The sequence below is a fragment of the Epinephelus fuscoguttatus genome, linkage group LG10 (genome assembly GCF_011397635.1).
Source record: "Epinephelus fuscoguttatus linkage group LG10, E.fuscoguttatus.final_Chr_v1".
Classification (NCBI taxonomy): domain Eukaryota; kingdom Metazoa; phylum Chordata; class Actinopteri; order Perciformes; family Serranidae; genus Epinephelus; species Epinephelus fuscoguttatus.
In genome coordinates this window covers 7,577,233-7,593,157 of record NC_064761.1, presented here as the reverse complement: position 1 = coordinate 7,593,157, position 15,925 = coordinate 7,577,233, and the positions used below count along the sequence as shown (strand labels likewise).

Genomic DNA, 15,925 nt, shown 5'->3' with positions numbered 1-15,925 from the left:
ATAATGTATTTGATTTTTTCAGATGGCTAAGATAAGAACTTTATTGATCCCACACACGAGTAAATCACGTTACATCAGCTATAGAAAACAAGGTAGTGCCAAAAAAGAATACACTATATATATATATATATATATATATATATGTAGATAGATAGATAGATATATATATATAGATAGATATAGATAGATATAGATATAGATAGATAGATATTGTAGTGACCCTGCAGTAAATATTCTGTTATAATGTCAGTGTTCTGTGAGTTAATGGCATGTTTGGGATTGAATGAGTATAGGTAGGGGGGCGGGGTGCGAGTGTGACGGGAATGAGGGCAATGTGTGAGGGTGCTGGTGTGTGTAGGAGCGAGCTGGAGGAGAGAGCAGGAGTGCACAGTTGGAGTTACAGCTAAGTTCTTGTTTGTTGGCTGTTTTGGCGTGGTTACGGCCAACAGTAACCTGTACTGCTCAGTAATAAACGGTGGTTTGCTGAATAACTGCGTCATCCTTTCCACACGTCCTGGCGGACGCTACAGTAGGCCTACATATATATATATATATATATATATATATATATATATATATATATATATATATATATATATATATATATGTGTGTGTGTGTGTGTGTAGGTAGTGCCTAGTCTTCCTCATTGTGTGAATGACAGACAATGGGTAAGACATGCATAAATAACCTGCATTCCCAATCTCACAGCTGCATGGCATTAGATAATTAACACAGAGCACCAAGCAGAATCCTGATTATCATAGAAAATCATCTCATAGAAGAGAAAAAGTTTACTGCATGTATCAGTAGGCATCAAATAGACAAATATGAATAAAGTTAAAAATATCTAGAATAGAAAGTGCCTTAGAGCAATAAACATTTATAGAGTATACCCAAAAAAAATGGCATTAACATAGACACAGGCATTAAAATAGATAATAAATAAATAAATAAATAAATAAATTATTTTTGATATTTTTTGCTTTATCATGTGTTTTTAGTATCTCTGTAACACACACAAACACCATGCTGGGCAAGGTAAGCTAACGAGAGAACAACATTGATACTGTATCTAACCTTCCGCACGTTAAACAGCCAGTAACCTCTAAACCTAAAATAACCTCTAAACACCTCTAAACCTCTAGTATCTCTAACACACGCACAAAGACCATGCTGGGCAAGCTAAGCTAACGTTAGCCTACTAACGTCGAGAGAACATTGACACTGTATCTAACCTTCCGCACGTTAAACAGCCAGTAACCTCTAAACCTAAAATAACCTCTAAACCTCTAAAAATGTCTTTAATGTTACCTATTTGCGTAGTTACGTAGTGAGATGTAATTACTTACCGTCATTTCGATTTTCCCTCATCTTCTTATTCTGACTTCGGCAGTAAACCAAGACGGTCCGCTGCGAGTCAGTTTCCTGTATCAGTGTCACATGGGGTTCGCGGCCACCACGCCCTTTTAGGAGACTAACAGCAGGTCCTGAGTCCATTGACTTCAGTGGGAGAAATGAACGTGATTACAGATTATGGCCGATTCTTTCGCCCCATAGTCACGGAATCAGATATTGGACCCATTTATGACAAGCCACATATCTTCAGAACATTCCGACACCAAAATGGCAAATTTCACACGGACAAATCAGAAGAAACTTTACTTTGTTCAAGACCTGTCTCTGTCTCAACAACACACTCTGGTGAGATCCGGGGCAACAGATAGCTCCTCTCTGGTGCTGAAATCGTGCAGTTTCACCAAAGATACTGGATTAAAAAAATATTTTTTTCCAGCAGATGTTTTAGTTACAACATGATTGAACTAACTGGAGTAGTTTCATGTCGTATCCGACAACGTGAGGCTTTTAACAGATGACGTCCTGACGTTAGCTTTGCTGCTGCTGTTAGCTGTCCCTGTCAGCTGCAGCCACTGATGCTTTCTAGACATCGTGATTTCCCAAAACTGAATAAATACCACACATAGCAACACAAAACTGCTTTGCTAGCTCAATCATGTTGTAACTAAGATATCCGCTGGAAAAAATATTTTTTTCACGGACCGTTTATTGAGTTACTGAGTTATTACAGACACCACTAACGGCTAACGGTCAGCCCAGCTAATCTACGATAACCAAGTGAGGTTTGGGATACTAGTCTTTGATTGGCGGTTCTCCATCGTCTTTGACTGGGCTACGGGGGTCTGCTGTATTTTTGTTGTTAAAATATTACGTTGCATCCATGTACTGTATGGTTTTGACACTTTTCTAGCTTGTTAAAAAGGGACATACAGTAAAAAAAAAAATTTTTTTAAAAATCTCTCAAATTTTAGGGGTGCTGGGATTCAATTTAGGGGTGCTCCAGTACCCCCAAAAATGGGCTATAAATGCCTATGGTTATGAGAAACATTATAGGCTATTATTAGTTTTAAATTGTAATAGTATTAAATTGAAAACTCAACCACACATACATAAGTGCTGGACAAACAGTCATTATATAGACATTAAATAAATTATATTTAATATTATATCAGGCCACTGTAGGCCTATCTGGGCGGAAACTGATACCGTTGCTATTTTTAGATACCGCAGGATACCTTATTAGTGTATTATCGCCCAACCCTAATGTATTTGCAGCATTTTTGTTGTTAATGTTTTATTTTGGCTTTTTGCAGCATGTTTTTTTTCATTTGCAGCATGTTTCTTGTTCTTGTATTTGTTTTGGATTATCCTATGTGTTTTTGAATTGCCATCATTTCTGAAGCTGCACCATGTCTCTCTTAATGGAAATGGTTGGAGCCCTTGTAGCATGTTTGTCAGGTTGGCTACCATACATTCTTGATAAGGAGGTGCCAGTTCACCTACTGGGCACCTACTGAGCCCTTGAGCAAGGAACTGAACCCCCCAACCACTCAGGGTGCCTGACCAAGGCAGCCCCCTCACTCTGACATCTCTCCACTTTGTGGATGTATAGGTGCTCTTTGTGCGTGTATGCATGTGTGTGTGTCTTTCGGACCTGTGTGTTAATGACAAGAGTGAAAAATTTGAATTTTCTCTCAAGGGGATTAATAAAGTTGATAAAGTTAAAAAAAAAAAAAAAAAAAAAAAGATGTCGCAGTGGCTACGTCCACTACTTTACACAGTCTATGATTTACCCTTGCCGGTCACTATATAAATGAACTTTCACGCTCTTTTCATATTTGACATAAGATGTTCAAATAAAATAAGAAGTCAGTAATGGATATCAAAACAACAAGTAATTAACAATAACACTTGCGTAGTTTCATGAGTAGTTTATTACATGACTTGAAAGTGATTGGTGGCATCAAGGTGGTGAAAAAAAGAGCTTTTTTGCAGGTTCAGATTCTGAGCCTTCACACTTAACATGTGGAAAATGATCACTGCTGTTGACTTAAACACCATTTAACTATATTGTCCTCTGTATTCCAGTACCAGTTTATTCTGGTTCACCCCAAATATGTCCAAGTATATAAATCTGAGACAAAAATGCAGTTTATTAATCACTAACTTCAGGTAGAACAGCCTGCAAGTTGTGATTCTGTTTTCACTTTCCTTAAAGAGAGCTATCTACCCTCTCCAGTGTTTACTGTATCTCCACTGCAGTTCAGCATATCTTCCCAAACACACAGTTTACAGTAACTGTGGTGGTAATGATCACAGCATGCACAGACAAATAAGCCCCATTAGCTGTAGCTTTGAGTGGTGTCACAGACTCATCCACAGCAGTACATATAGCCCTTAACAGTGAGGTAATAAAGGCAAACAAAGGCTTTGCCATTGAGCCGTTTAACACGTAATATTAAACATGAGAAAGATGAAAAAGCAATGAACAGTTTTTGCTTCAAAGGTGACATTTAACCAGAAAGGTGAAGAAATCATAAACCTTTGACGACTGAAATTACTCAGTTTTTTTTTCGTCTTCACATAACAATGGCTTCGGTACTTTTATGTTTTTTGCAATCAGGTGTAACCAGAGGTCTTAAAGGTGATTTAGCACTTGTTCACATCAAGCTAATAACATTAAACTACAAAATACTTTTATTTTATCATTGTGTAGTGAGTTTTTTGCCCCCTGTAACTACAGTGTTTTTACACAAAAAAGAAGTAAGCGTTAACGTTGTAGCCATTGTATCTGTGTCATATGAGGTGCTTGAAACACATTTTACAGTCATTACAAAAAATGTTTAAGTGTCTCACAGCACCCAGGAAAATAAAGAGATGTTCATGTGACTGTTTTTATCAAGGTGAAGTGTTAAACTGTGCTCGCAGCAATATTACAATAAGCACTGACCAGCGTGTATTTAGAGTGAATATAGACTGTGGTGCACTGCATGTGTCACGTTTACAGGGTGGTGATTTCACAAGGGGTCACTTGAAAAAGAGGGCAGAATGACGAAGACAAAAACTAAGAGAGAGAGAGAAAAAAAAAGATCCTTCTGTCTGCTTGTCCAAAAAAAGTCGCAGCTGTCCTCTCATCCTTGTCATCTCCACAGAAAGGAGATACAAACATCGGCGTCCGATACCTCCAATGTTCCAGCACAGGCTGAAAACTCAAAGTCCCCTCAGGCCCAACATTACACAGGTATTACAACCCACCTGCAGGTGATAAAACAGTGGATAGAGCTTCAATTCATGACAGACTTATAAATCCACTTGAACAAGAAAAGCAAGCAAATACGCTGCTTTATTTCTCTCAGGGAAGATCAGAAGATCACAGGTTAAGTCCCAGAGTGAGTGTCTGGAGGTCGTTGCTGTAACATCTCATCTATTGTGATGACTGTCTCCTCCAGTCTGTTGGAGCTCAGGCAGTTGGTGTGGTTCAGGGATATATAGCTCATTTCCACCAGCCGGGGCCTCTCACCCAACTCACTCATCTCACTCAAGTTGTTGGTGATGCAGTTTATCTCAGTCTTGTTGCGGCTGGTAACTCGACGAGAGCCAAGCACCCAGTCTAAAGAGAGACAAAGAGATAATCAGGGGACAAAAAGGGGACTGGCGGAGACCAAACTAGAGCTATAATACGAGTAAACACTCAGGTCAGACTGACTGTTCTCATGCACTGTTCATATGCATACCTACAAAAAGTAATACATCATAATTTGTATATAACCCACATATTCATGAGCCAGTGATTCATGTAATCAGGAAGGCTGCAATCATGTGACTGACGATGACTGACAACGCACGAGAGTAAAGAAGGAGGTAGTATGAAGAGTGAGAGTCTGCGTAAGGAGGCAGGTTGGTGTGGTGGAAGGATCAAACACACACAAGACTTTCCCCCCAGAGACCTGTGTCTGTAACCATGTCAAATTAGAGCCCCTTTCCAACTGGAAAAAAAAACCACTAACACTTGCCAACATCTGTCTTTTTATATTTGATGGGAAAGGCTGCAATCGACAATCACTCCAGCAGTAGTCATAGGTATTTATTGGTTCCAGCTCTGATCGGCTTTGATCGACGAGATGGAAATACAAAACCCAGGTGACTGCCCTAATTTTAGCCTCTTTGTCAGTGCAATACAATGGCTACAATGACAAAGGCTGCCACAAAGTACTGTCTGTCTCCGTCCAAACAGTGTTCAAATATCATTAAAAATTTAGTCAGCACTGAGTCAGAGGAATAGACTGAATAACTAAGAGATATAAAAGAAAAGTAACCAACATAATATTTTCACTGGCCTACATGCTACTTTCTAATGTTTACTAAACTGTTTTCCAGACCATCCATGACATCAAAAGTGAAACATCAGAAAAAAAAATGGAAAGGCACAAACAACTCAGAGACTCTTTATCTGATGACATAGTTTCTCTAGATGGCATTGCTCTGACCTCTAGCACTGCCGTAAGAAACCTCGGAGTAACATTTGATCAAGATTTGTCTTTTAATTCTCATTTAAAACAAACCTCATGGACTGCATTTTTTCATCTGCATAATATTGCGAAAATTAGGCCTATCCTGACCCGAAAAGATGCAGAAAAATTTGTCCACTCTTTTGTTACCTCTAGACTGGATTACTGTAACTCCCTATTATCAGGTAGCTCTAATAAGTCTTTAAAAACTCTCCAGTTAATTCAGAATGCAGCACCACGTGTACTATCAGGAACTAAGAAACAAGATCATATTTTTCCTGTTTTAGCTTCTCTGCACTGGCTCCCTTTAAAATCCAGAATTGAATTTAAAATCCTACTGTTAACTTATAAAGCTCTAAATGGTCAAGCTCCGTCATATCTTAGAGAGCTCATAGTGCCATATTATCCCACCAGAACACTGCGCTCTGAGAACGCAGGGTTACTCGTGGTCCCTAAAGTCTCCAAAAGTAGATCAGGAGCCAGAGCCTTCAGCTATCAGGCTCCTCTCCTGTGGAATCATCTTCCTGTTACGGTCCAGGAACAAACACCATCTCCACATTTAAGACTAGACTTAAGACTTTCCTCTTTGATAAAGCTTATTGTTAGGGCTGGCTCAGGCTTGCCTTGTACCAGCCCTTAGTTAGGCTGACTTAGGCCTAGTCTGCTGGGGGACCCCCTATAATACACCGGGCATCTTCTCTCTCCCTCTCTCTCTCTCTCTCTCTCTCGCTCTCTCATGTCCTATTACTGCATCTTGCTAACTCGGCCATTCTGGATGTCACTACTTCGGCTTCTTCTCCGGAGCCTTTGTGCTCCACTATCTCTCAGGTTAACTCGTATCACAGCGGTGCCTGGACAGCGTGACGTGTGTGGTTGTGCTGCTGCCGTGGTCCTGCCAGATGCCTCCTGCTGCTGCTGTTATCATTAGTCATACTTCTATTGTTATTATACACATATGATTATTGGCACATACATATACTATCAGATGTTAATATTTACTTTCAACATATTGTACCACAGTAGCCAGAAACATAATTATAATATTATTACTTTCAGTAATGTTGTTGTAAGCTACTGTCATTGCCATCTGCCCTGCATCTCTCTCTCTCTCTCTTTGTCTCTCTCTCTGTCTCATTGTGTCATACGGATTACTGTTAATTTATTATGCTGATCTGTTCTGTACAACATCTATTGCACGTCTGTCCGTCCTGGAAGAGGGAGTTTTTCCTTATCCGCTGTGAGTGTCCTAAGGACAGAGGGATGTTGTATGCTGTAAAGCCCTGTGAGGCAAATTGTGATTTGTGATATTGGGCTTTATAAATAAAATTGATTGATTGATTGATTGACTTGGCCACCTCTAGTCTACTGACAATGGGAAAGGAATCTATTGTCTATTTTAGCGTTTTTTTCGTGGGTTTTAAAAACCTACATACACGGTGGAAAAAGGATACATTGAACTTTAAGTTATTGGGTACATCCCACCGTGTTTCTTTTCTTAAACCTAACCAAAGTAATTTTGCTTGCCAGAAGCTAACCTATGTAACTTTATGTTAAGTTCATATCTCTACTTTACATATGTAACATCATTCTTGGGATGCAAATTTTTTAGATCTCACATGAATCCGTTGTATGTGCATTTTTGTGAGATATACAAACTGTTGTTTGAGGATTAAGAAAGCAGTACACCCAAATGCATACATATCCCAAGTATTTTAAAAGGATGCCATCAGGTGACCAATCTGCTGATGGCAGTAAACAAGGAAACGTTCCTGAGCATTTGTACCAGGTTGAGGTGGTGGATGGGTCACAAAAAAGGGATTTTCCCCTAGAGTTGCATGTTCAGATCCATGTGAACTTTGAGTGAACTTTGAGTCATTTTACGGTACGTCCTCACCATGTTTCGTTTCTTAAACTTAACCACAATTACTTTAACTGCCTAAGCCTATCCTACGTAACTTTATGTTAATTACATAACTGTGTGTTAATGACGTAACGTCATTTGTGGGGTGCAAATTCATAGGATATCATACAAACAGTACTATGAGAATGCGTTGGTTGTACAGGTGGACACAGACGTAATGGAATAATAATGTTCTGTGTTTGCAGAATGTGCAAATAGACCAGTGTTTGCTAACAAATGATCCATGGCAGCATTATGAAGTGGTATCCTAGGATCTGTGTTTTTTCAGTTTGTTGTGTGGTTCTTCTGACCCAGGCTGGCCAAAAAATTCAGTGAGCTTTAACATTCAGAATCTGGCACTGTACTCAAGTATTAATCATTTAGGAGACTTCTTACTTGTCCTGCACTATGTTTTAGATTTTACATTCAACATGAGATAAACTTAAAACATGACAGCCTTTCTTTCACTGTTTTTTTAAGTTCTTGTTTCTTTCCAAAGAGAACAGATCCTTTGTGAAGTCTTATTGTCTAACCAACAGTTCAAAACCCAAAGTTGTACAAACCAGGAAGTCCTCAATGGCAAATGTTTGACATTCCCTCTACAGCTGCTGGGCAGGTAAACAGACACTACAAAATATTGTTCTTTTTTTATCTTACTGATCTAGTAACACAAATTTCCCCAACCTCCAATGGAAAGAATCTTTTTTACTTATGAAACTTGAGAAAATGTATAAGCTAAACCCTGAAATATTTCGTTTTGTCATATAGGTTTTTACAGGCAGGACTGTGGTACTACTTTCCTTTAGGAATTGAGAAGTGTTTCCACCAAATTTATGACAAGCCTTCACAGATGCAGCTTTAGAGGAACGAAGGTACAAAGCTGAAACATTCATGCATGGGGCAAAAACAAGCAAGCTGAGTATTTAGAACATCCACAGAACAAGGCTGCAAACTTCATCTGACAGAAAGTTATGATGGGTTCAGCCTCTGTAATTCCATTAGAGGCAAAGCACCATAAAATTGTTTCTGGGGGAGATGTCTGCTGCACAGCAGCCCCATCATGAGCGGTGGAGCCTGTTTGAATTGGGACACATCAATCATTGTTGTGTCAGATGAGGAGCTGAGATTAAGGCTGACAGTCGTGAGTGTGAAGAACAGACAGAAGGCAAAACGGGAATCCTCAGACCCACAGAACTGATACGCGACCACAAGGGACCACCCCACTTTCCACAATTCTATTTTTGTACCCTTACTTTGATAGTTTCAGGTTGAAGTCTGATTTTTTTAAAATCTTTTTTTCATTTCCTAATGCTCCTATAACTCTAAATGCTATTACTAATAAGTGACTACTACTGTACAAATAATAATTATTAATGATACTAATAATCATACCAGAATAACAGGTATTTAAAGGATAATTCTGTTACATCTTTGATATTATTTTCATGAGTAGTTTGTTTCTATCAGCCAAGACATTATTGTACTAATCAAACTTAGTGCTGAGACTGCAATTTTGAAATTTCTTGCAAGCTGGTTTACTGACTTAAATATCACAATACGATAAAAAAAAAACAACAACTTTACATTATTAAAGAATTTAAGCCCAAGCAATATTCTATAAACAGTACAATACAATACATGCAATGTTGGACTTAGAGAATGCTATTATTACTGATAGAAATGAAGGCCACATGAATGAAAATGTGATCTTTATTGTACTAAACCTGAGTTATCCATTAAAAACTATTTTTAAATGTGTCCTTATTGTATTCATTTTAATGTAGCTTTCCCATTGTTTTTGTCTTTATATGTGGACTGTAACATGTCCACAATAGGCTTTTTTGCTCCTCTGATGTTGCACCATGTCAGAGGAGTGAAGCATCTCGCTGTGAGCAGGAGACTTGACAGTGTATTTTCAACCTTCTTCAGGTGAGAAGGAAAGCAGCCATAAAAAGAACACGCATTCTCCACATTTACACCTCAGTCAAATGCCCAGGAGCCCAAGCAATGTGTCGCCTCTGTGTTTGTGTGAATGTGTATGTGTGAGTTTTCACACAAAGGTGGGAAGGTCAGTTGAGGTGCAGGTAGACAGACAGATAAGCTCTTACTGCTGACCAGTTGAAGGGGGGGTCAGCATGTCTCTGTGGCAAAGCTAAGTGCTGTGGACTGTGACCCATGTGAGCTGTGGTTTTTACCTGGTTCACTGGTTTCACCACCATCACCTTCAGCAACCATAGACCTGCCCCCACCTACATGCAGTGAGCAAGAGAACAGGCATGTTAGAGACTGTGAACACAGACTCTTTCCTAGTCTTGTGAAATCATCGAGCAAGACAGCAAAGAGCATGAACAGAATTTGTTAAAACTCGAGAAGACGTGTTATAATGTGACTAAGTGTGATGTAGATATCCTGGTACAGGGCTGGCTCAAGCCTTTCTCAAGCCCTGAGCAATATTTGTTTAGCTCTCCTAAGTATGTGAACAGCAATAAAGCCAAAACCGCTGGTTTAACTGTTGATCAGAACTGTTTGAGGTGTGCTATTACACAATTTTAACTGACACTTGCCAACCCATTAGAAAGTATTCTTTATGGCAAATGTGCAATTCTACTTAAAAAGACATCCCCAGATTTGTTTTATAGCCCCCAAACTTGTTCTATAGGCACCTCAAAACTGTCATTGCATCATTCTTCCTGATCCTGTTTTTTTCCCCCAGTTTTGGTGTAATCACCCCAAATTGTTGTCATAATCCCAAAATTCATTTCAACACTCCAAAACCCCAAATTTCCATGATATAACATCCCCCAATTTTTTGTTGTGATTCCAAAAATTTGTTTTTAAATGCCCACATTTCAAATAGTTGCTGCGATCACAAATTTTTATCATCATGCCCTACAATAACAGTCATGACTAAGAATTTGTTGTCATAGTCCCAAATTTATACATTTGTTAAAAAGTACCCAAAATTTGTTTTAGTTCCCCAAAGACCAAAATTTTGGTATTATATAAATCTTGCCAAAATGTGTAGCTGCAACGTCCACATTTGTTGTAGCATCCACACATTTAAAAATATGTTATCATATTCTAATCCAAATGCACTCAAATCCAAGGAAATGTGTAATACCGCCACCCCACTTTCATTACCTCTACCACAAAATGTGATGTATTTGGTGCCATAAATCCAAGCTTTATTATAAATAACCCCCAGTTCCAAATTTCATGATTCCAAAATGTATTGATAAACCTCATCCCAAATTCCAAAATTTGATAACAACCGCCAAAAAAATAAAGGTCAATACTGCAAATTTGCTGTCATAGTCCCATGTTGTGATGTCCCTCCAATTTGTTGTTATGATCCCAATATTTGTTTTAGTTCCCCAAAATCCCAAAATTTGGTATAATGGCAATGTCTCCAAAATCTGTAGTTGCAACCCCAATTTGTTGTAGCACCCACAAATTTAACTGTTATCATAATCCCACAATTTGTTGTGATGCACCCAAATCCAAAGAAATGTCCTTCCACCACCCCCAGTTTTATTAATTCTACCCCAAAATGTGATATTTTTGGTGCCATAATTCCAAACTCTATTATAATCAGCACCAAATTTTCATGATGTAACATCCCCCATGTTTTCATGATTCTAAACTGTTATCATTAAAGGGCCAGTGTGTAAAATGGGTTGAAAACAGTGACATCAGTGGTCAAATTCTAGATTGCAGGGCTCACTCGCTCACCCCTCCCGTCAGGTAAATGACGGTGGCCTCGTAGGGACAAAAAGCCTTGCACAGACACGAGTTTTTCAGGAGTAGGTCTATCTAGCGATGAGCTGAATGTTTATTTAGAAATCTAAACCATGTTACGATATTGTAATGAATCCCTCACAAGCAGGAGACCAGAGTAGCGTTCGGGAAAAAGGCCAGTTTATTTGAGCACTCCAAAAACTCCGGTAACACTCCAGGGGGTAAAAGACTCCGTCCCAAACTCTGACTTTTCTAGCGTAACACACACACTTCATACACACATTCTCGTTTACAATACCAAGTGGGTACCCCCTCCCCCCTCTGCTCCACCAATCTCCAGCCCGCACACTGACTGACAGCGTAGCCTGTAAACAGAGCTCAGCTGTTTATTTAGCCTAGCAATATCTCTGGACTAAAGTAGCTGCAATGGACGACTTTGAACGCGATTTTGAAGAGTTTCTTGTAGCGGACACAGACCCAGAGCCATACCTGTTTGAGCCGGAGCATACAGATGAGGAACTCCATGTGTTTGATGCTGAGCGGGCGAGAAGAGAGGCTGAATGCACAGAATGGGATTCGGTGCTACTGCTACCATCGTTGGGGAGATACATCATCAGGAGGAAAAGCGCCGCAGAGAGTGCATCACAAGGAGTGAAGTTGCGTCTTCTTTTCCTCGCAGATGACGGTCCGGGTTCATTCTCTCCTGTTGCGTGGTAAGTGTGGTCCATTCGCAAACTTTATAACTAAAAAAACCTTTTCACTACTCTCTATCGACGAACTACTAACACTCTCTGCTGTTTCCTCCTCCTTCTTCCTTCCTTCTGCTGTCTTCGTTGGTTCATTTATACATGCAAAATGTGTTCTCTGGCTGGCTGGATTGTCCGCTGGGGCTGCCTTACATACATGGCAGCGCAAGATGGCGACCTCTCTAAAGCAAGGCCCTAATAATTATAAGGCTATGAAAACCAAACGAATTTTATTTTATAGCGATTATACACTTATATAAACATATTAATGGGTAGAATATAGAATAATAGTCAATACCATAATTTGCTGTCACAGTCCCAATTTTTAAAAAAAAAAAAAAAAAAAAAGCAATGGTATAATGCCTCCCAGATTAGTTGTCATGATGCCTATATTTGTTTTACTTACCCAAAGTCCAAAATTTGGAATAATGGAAAATCTATAGTTGCAACCCCAAAATTTGTTGTAGCACCCACAAATTTAACTGTGTTATCATAATCCCATAATTTGTTGTAATGCACCCAAATCCAAAGAAATGTGTAATAACCCCACCCCATTTTTGTTACCTCACCCCAAAATGTGATATATTTGGTGTCATGATTCCAAAATTCATTGTAAAACCACAATATCCTAAATTTGGAATAAACTCACTAAAATACTTGGTCAAGACCCCAAAATTTGTTGTAGCATTCAGAATGCTGAAATTTGGTAGCTTAAAATGACCACATAAATGATCATAATAACAAATGTTCTCATGCCATCCAAAGGACGAAAAATTCAAAACCTCAAGAAAAGTTGAATTTGTTGTTGTGCCCCAGACCTAAAATTTGTTATTGAAAAAACTGTTGTCATAATCACGCAATTTGTTGTATTACACCCAAATATATATAAGAAATGGTTGGCTATCCATAATTTTGCTGTCATTAACCACAAATGTTAGTGACAGCAAAAAAACTCCCAATAAAAATTGATGTAATAATTCCAACATTTGTTGTACCACCCTAAAATCCCAAAATGTGCAAAACCGTTGTCACAACCTTAAAATCTGTTGAAGTTAAGCTGCTGTGCCCCTGTCCTGATCTGCCCCCGGTGAAATGAATGAAGTCCTCCACTTTGCTTTAAATCACCAGATGTAATGAGCTGACTATCAGGTCTAGTCAGCACTATGAAATGACAGTGTCCTATAAATAGACTCATTGTTTCATTCATTCATTCATTATGTATCACTCACAGGATGCTCTTCAAAAATAGAGAAACAGCAGACCTCCTCTCCATTTCTCACACAGACACTTGCTGATAGTGTGGTTTGTCAGAACGTCTTCTTTACAAGGTCATCGGCTGATCTAAGAGCAGAGCTACAGGGATTTTACTACTTGGGATGAAAAAATATTCTCCATAGTTTACTGGTTACTGTCAGTGTAAATATTGAATTAATAAAGAGCCTGTCTGTCCCCAAGTCTCTTCACTCATCTATTAATTAAGATGTTTGAATTCTGTGCTGTCAGTTTTGGGCAGCAGTTGTTCTAACAGTAACTCTCAAAGTGGGCTCCAGGGGCCCACTGGCCCTTGACTGGGATCCAGGGGTCTAACTGCAGCATTAGTAAATGGTCCATTTCACCAGTATTTTACTACAAGTTATCCAATTTATTTATTTTTTCTAATTAAATATTGTATTTTACTTCTATACATTCACCTCCTTTTCTTCATAGAAATTATTTCCAGTACTTTTTAGTAGGAATGTACACACACACACACACACACACACACACACACACACACACTGTAGAGGTCACATACCGACAAACTCATTAACCACATCCTTGACCAGGTGTCCAACTATCGCATACGCCACCGCCACCACCACCAGCGCAGCCATGACCAGGTAGAGAACCGCCTTGGGCAGCGGGATGGAGTCTCGCGCAGGTGTCCGGTAGTCCGTGTACAGCAGGTCACTCTCCGAATAAGAGTACTGAAAAACATGTTCCATGCCCGATGTATGGTAAGAGTTGAGAGGCGGGTTACTTGCGCTCATGGCGCTGTCCGGTTGCAGAGCTGTCACCATCGTGGTCGTCACATCCTCCGCTTTGTCGATGTTTACCAAGCCTGTGGTTTTATTCACCAGAGGCAATATTTGAGACAGAAAATAGCTCCAGTCCTTTATTGCACTCGTGTTACATAAAAACATTGTTTCTACCATGTAATCACCACAGGAAGGATTGAATTCACAGGGTCACCAAGGCGCACAAAATCCGCTGAAGACGCACCAGAATGACAAACACCAGACTCTCCAAAATTGTCGTCTTTGAAAGAAACAGGTTGTGTTTATTATAATCCAACAGGTTCCCTCGGATGCCAGAGTCTCCGTCTGACAGGAGCTCATCGGTGCCTCTGAAAACTTGCCCAGCTTTCCCTGACGAAATGCACAACGCGTCATTCATTGACAGGCAGCGCAGCTTTTACGCACGGACATAGAAAGAATTGTGTGCGCCCACTCTTTGGTTTATCACTCGAAGTGGAATAAAAACTATATAGTGGTAGAGCACAGCAGCCTAAAAAGTCATCCAAAGAAAGAAACGTGCCAGAAAATGTGTCACCATTCTATTCCCGACCTTAAAAACGCGTAAATGTTGGATGAAGGAGCCAAGAATCTGTGACTGTATCCGGCGTCCCCGTGGTTGTCACATGCAGTGATGATGATAATTACACATGACAAACTGCAGTCACGACGCCTCCTTCGCTCCTCTCAGAGGTGTTCGGGGATGAAATCTGCGGCTGGTGGGAGGAAACGGACACCAGGACCCACTTGCTCGCCCTTCCTGTCGACCTCACGTGGGACGATGTTCCTCAGACTCCGCAGCCTGAGGTGAGTTCATGTCATTTCTGCCACAGATCGGTTGTTAGACCTCACTGGGTTGTTTGTGAGCTCAGAAATGAACCAACAATGACTGTTGATGTGATTTAAAATGAGCCAAAATGGAGTAAGATGAGAGAGATGGCGCTCTGACGGGGTCTTTTAAATGCAGCGGAATCTAAATTACGCACAGACGTCAAACTAGACTTAATAAAAAAAATAAAATTATAACAAAGTGAACAAAACAAAAACTGAATGCTGTGGACAAAGTAAAATACTATAAAAATGTTAATCCTCCAAATGACACAATAAAGCAGAGGAGCAGCTCAAATATAGGCTCTAATTGGCAGAGAAAAAGTCATGGTACCTGGTTTATAACATACCGATTATGCAGTTATTTCCTTAGAAAATACTCTATTTATCTCTAAATTAGATATTTAACCCATTTCCCAAGAAAGTTCTCCAATCCTTGACCCAAGCAAAGATGGCAACCAGTAAACAACAACTGCTTAATTTTCTGTCTGTCATCTTTTATTTGGTCAAGGAGTTAACCTTTGTGAAACGAGTTGAAATTGTACACTGGAGGGAATGTTCTCTGAGATTAATCAACATATCTTCATGCAATGTATTCTCATACAACGGTTTGTAATATTTTACCAAAATGCACACACAACAGTTGTATCATAGACTGTAAAAATAATGGAAGTAGCTACTGTGACATCCCCATTGGTTTGTGGTGTCCTGTTTGGAAGCCTCAAGTTTGGTATCTCAGATGTCGCCATCTTGATTTTTTTGGAGCCAGAAGTGACCATCTTTGGGCCAGAGGC

At 39.6% G+C, this 15,925-nt stretch overlaps 1 protein-coding gene across 1 annotated transcript; it reads right to left on the bottom strand.

Moving 5' to 3' along the window:
• Window positions 1–3,325: 3,325 nt before the first annotated feature.
• Window positions 3,326–15,072, bottom strand: LOC125895343 (uncharacterized). The gene is made up of 3 exons (XM_049587097.1): window positions 14,045–15,072; window positions 9,961–10,014; window positions 3,326–4,967 (listed from the first exon to the last, which is right to left on the bottom strand). Exons 1-3 carry the CDS (start codon window positions 14,442–14,444, stop codon window positions 4,735–4,737), a joined length of 687 nt encoding a protein of 228 aa, XP_049443054.1. The 5' UTR covers window positions 14,445–15,072; the 3' UTR covers window positions 3,326–4,734.
• Window positions 15,073–15,925: the final 853 nt, after the last annotated feature.

Coding starts and splice junctions, on each gene's coding strand:
- LOC125895343 (XM_049587097.1), bottom strand. CDS start 14,444: ATGGTAGAAACAATGTTTTTATGTAACACGAGTGCAATAAAGGACTGG. Junction 10,015..14,044: donor TGTGGTTAATGAGTTTGTCG/GTATGTGACCTC, acceptor CACTGCATGTAG/GTGGGGGCAGGTCTATGGTT. Junction 4,968..9,960: donor TGGTGAAACCAGTGAACCAG/GTAAAAACCACA, acceptor GTCTCTCTTTAG/ACTGGGTGCTTGGCTCTCGT.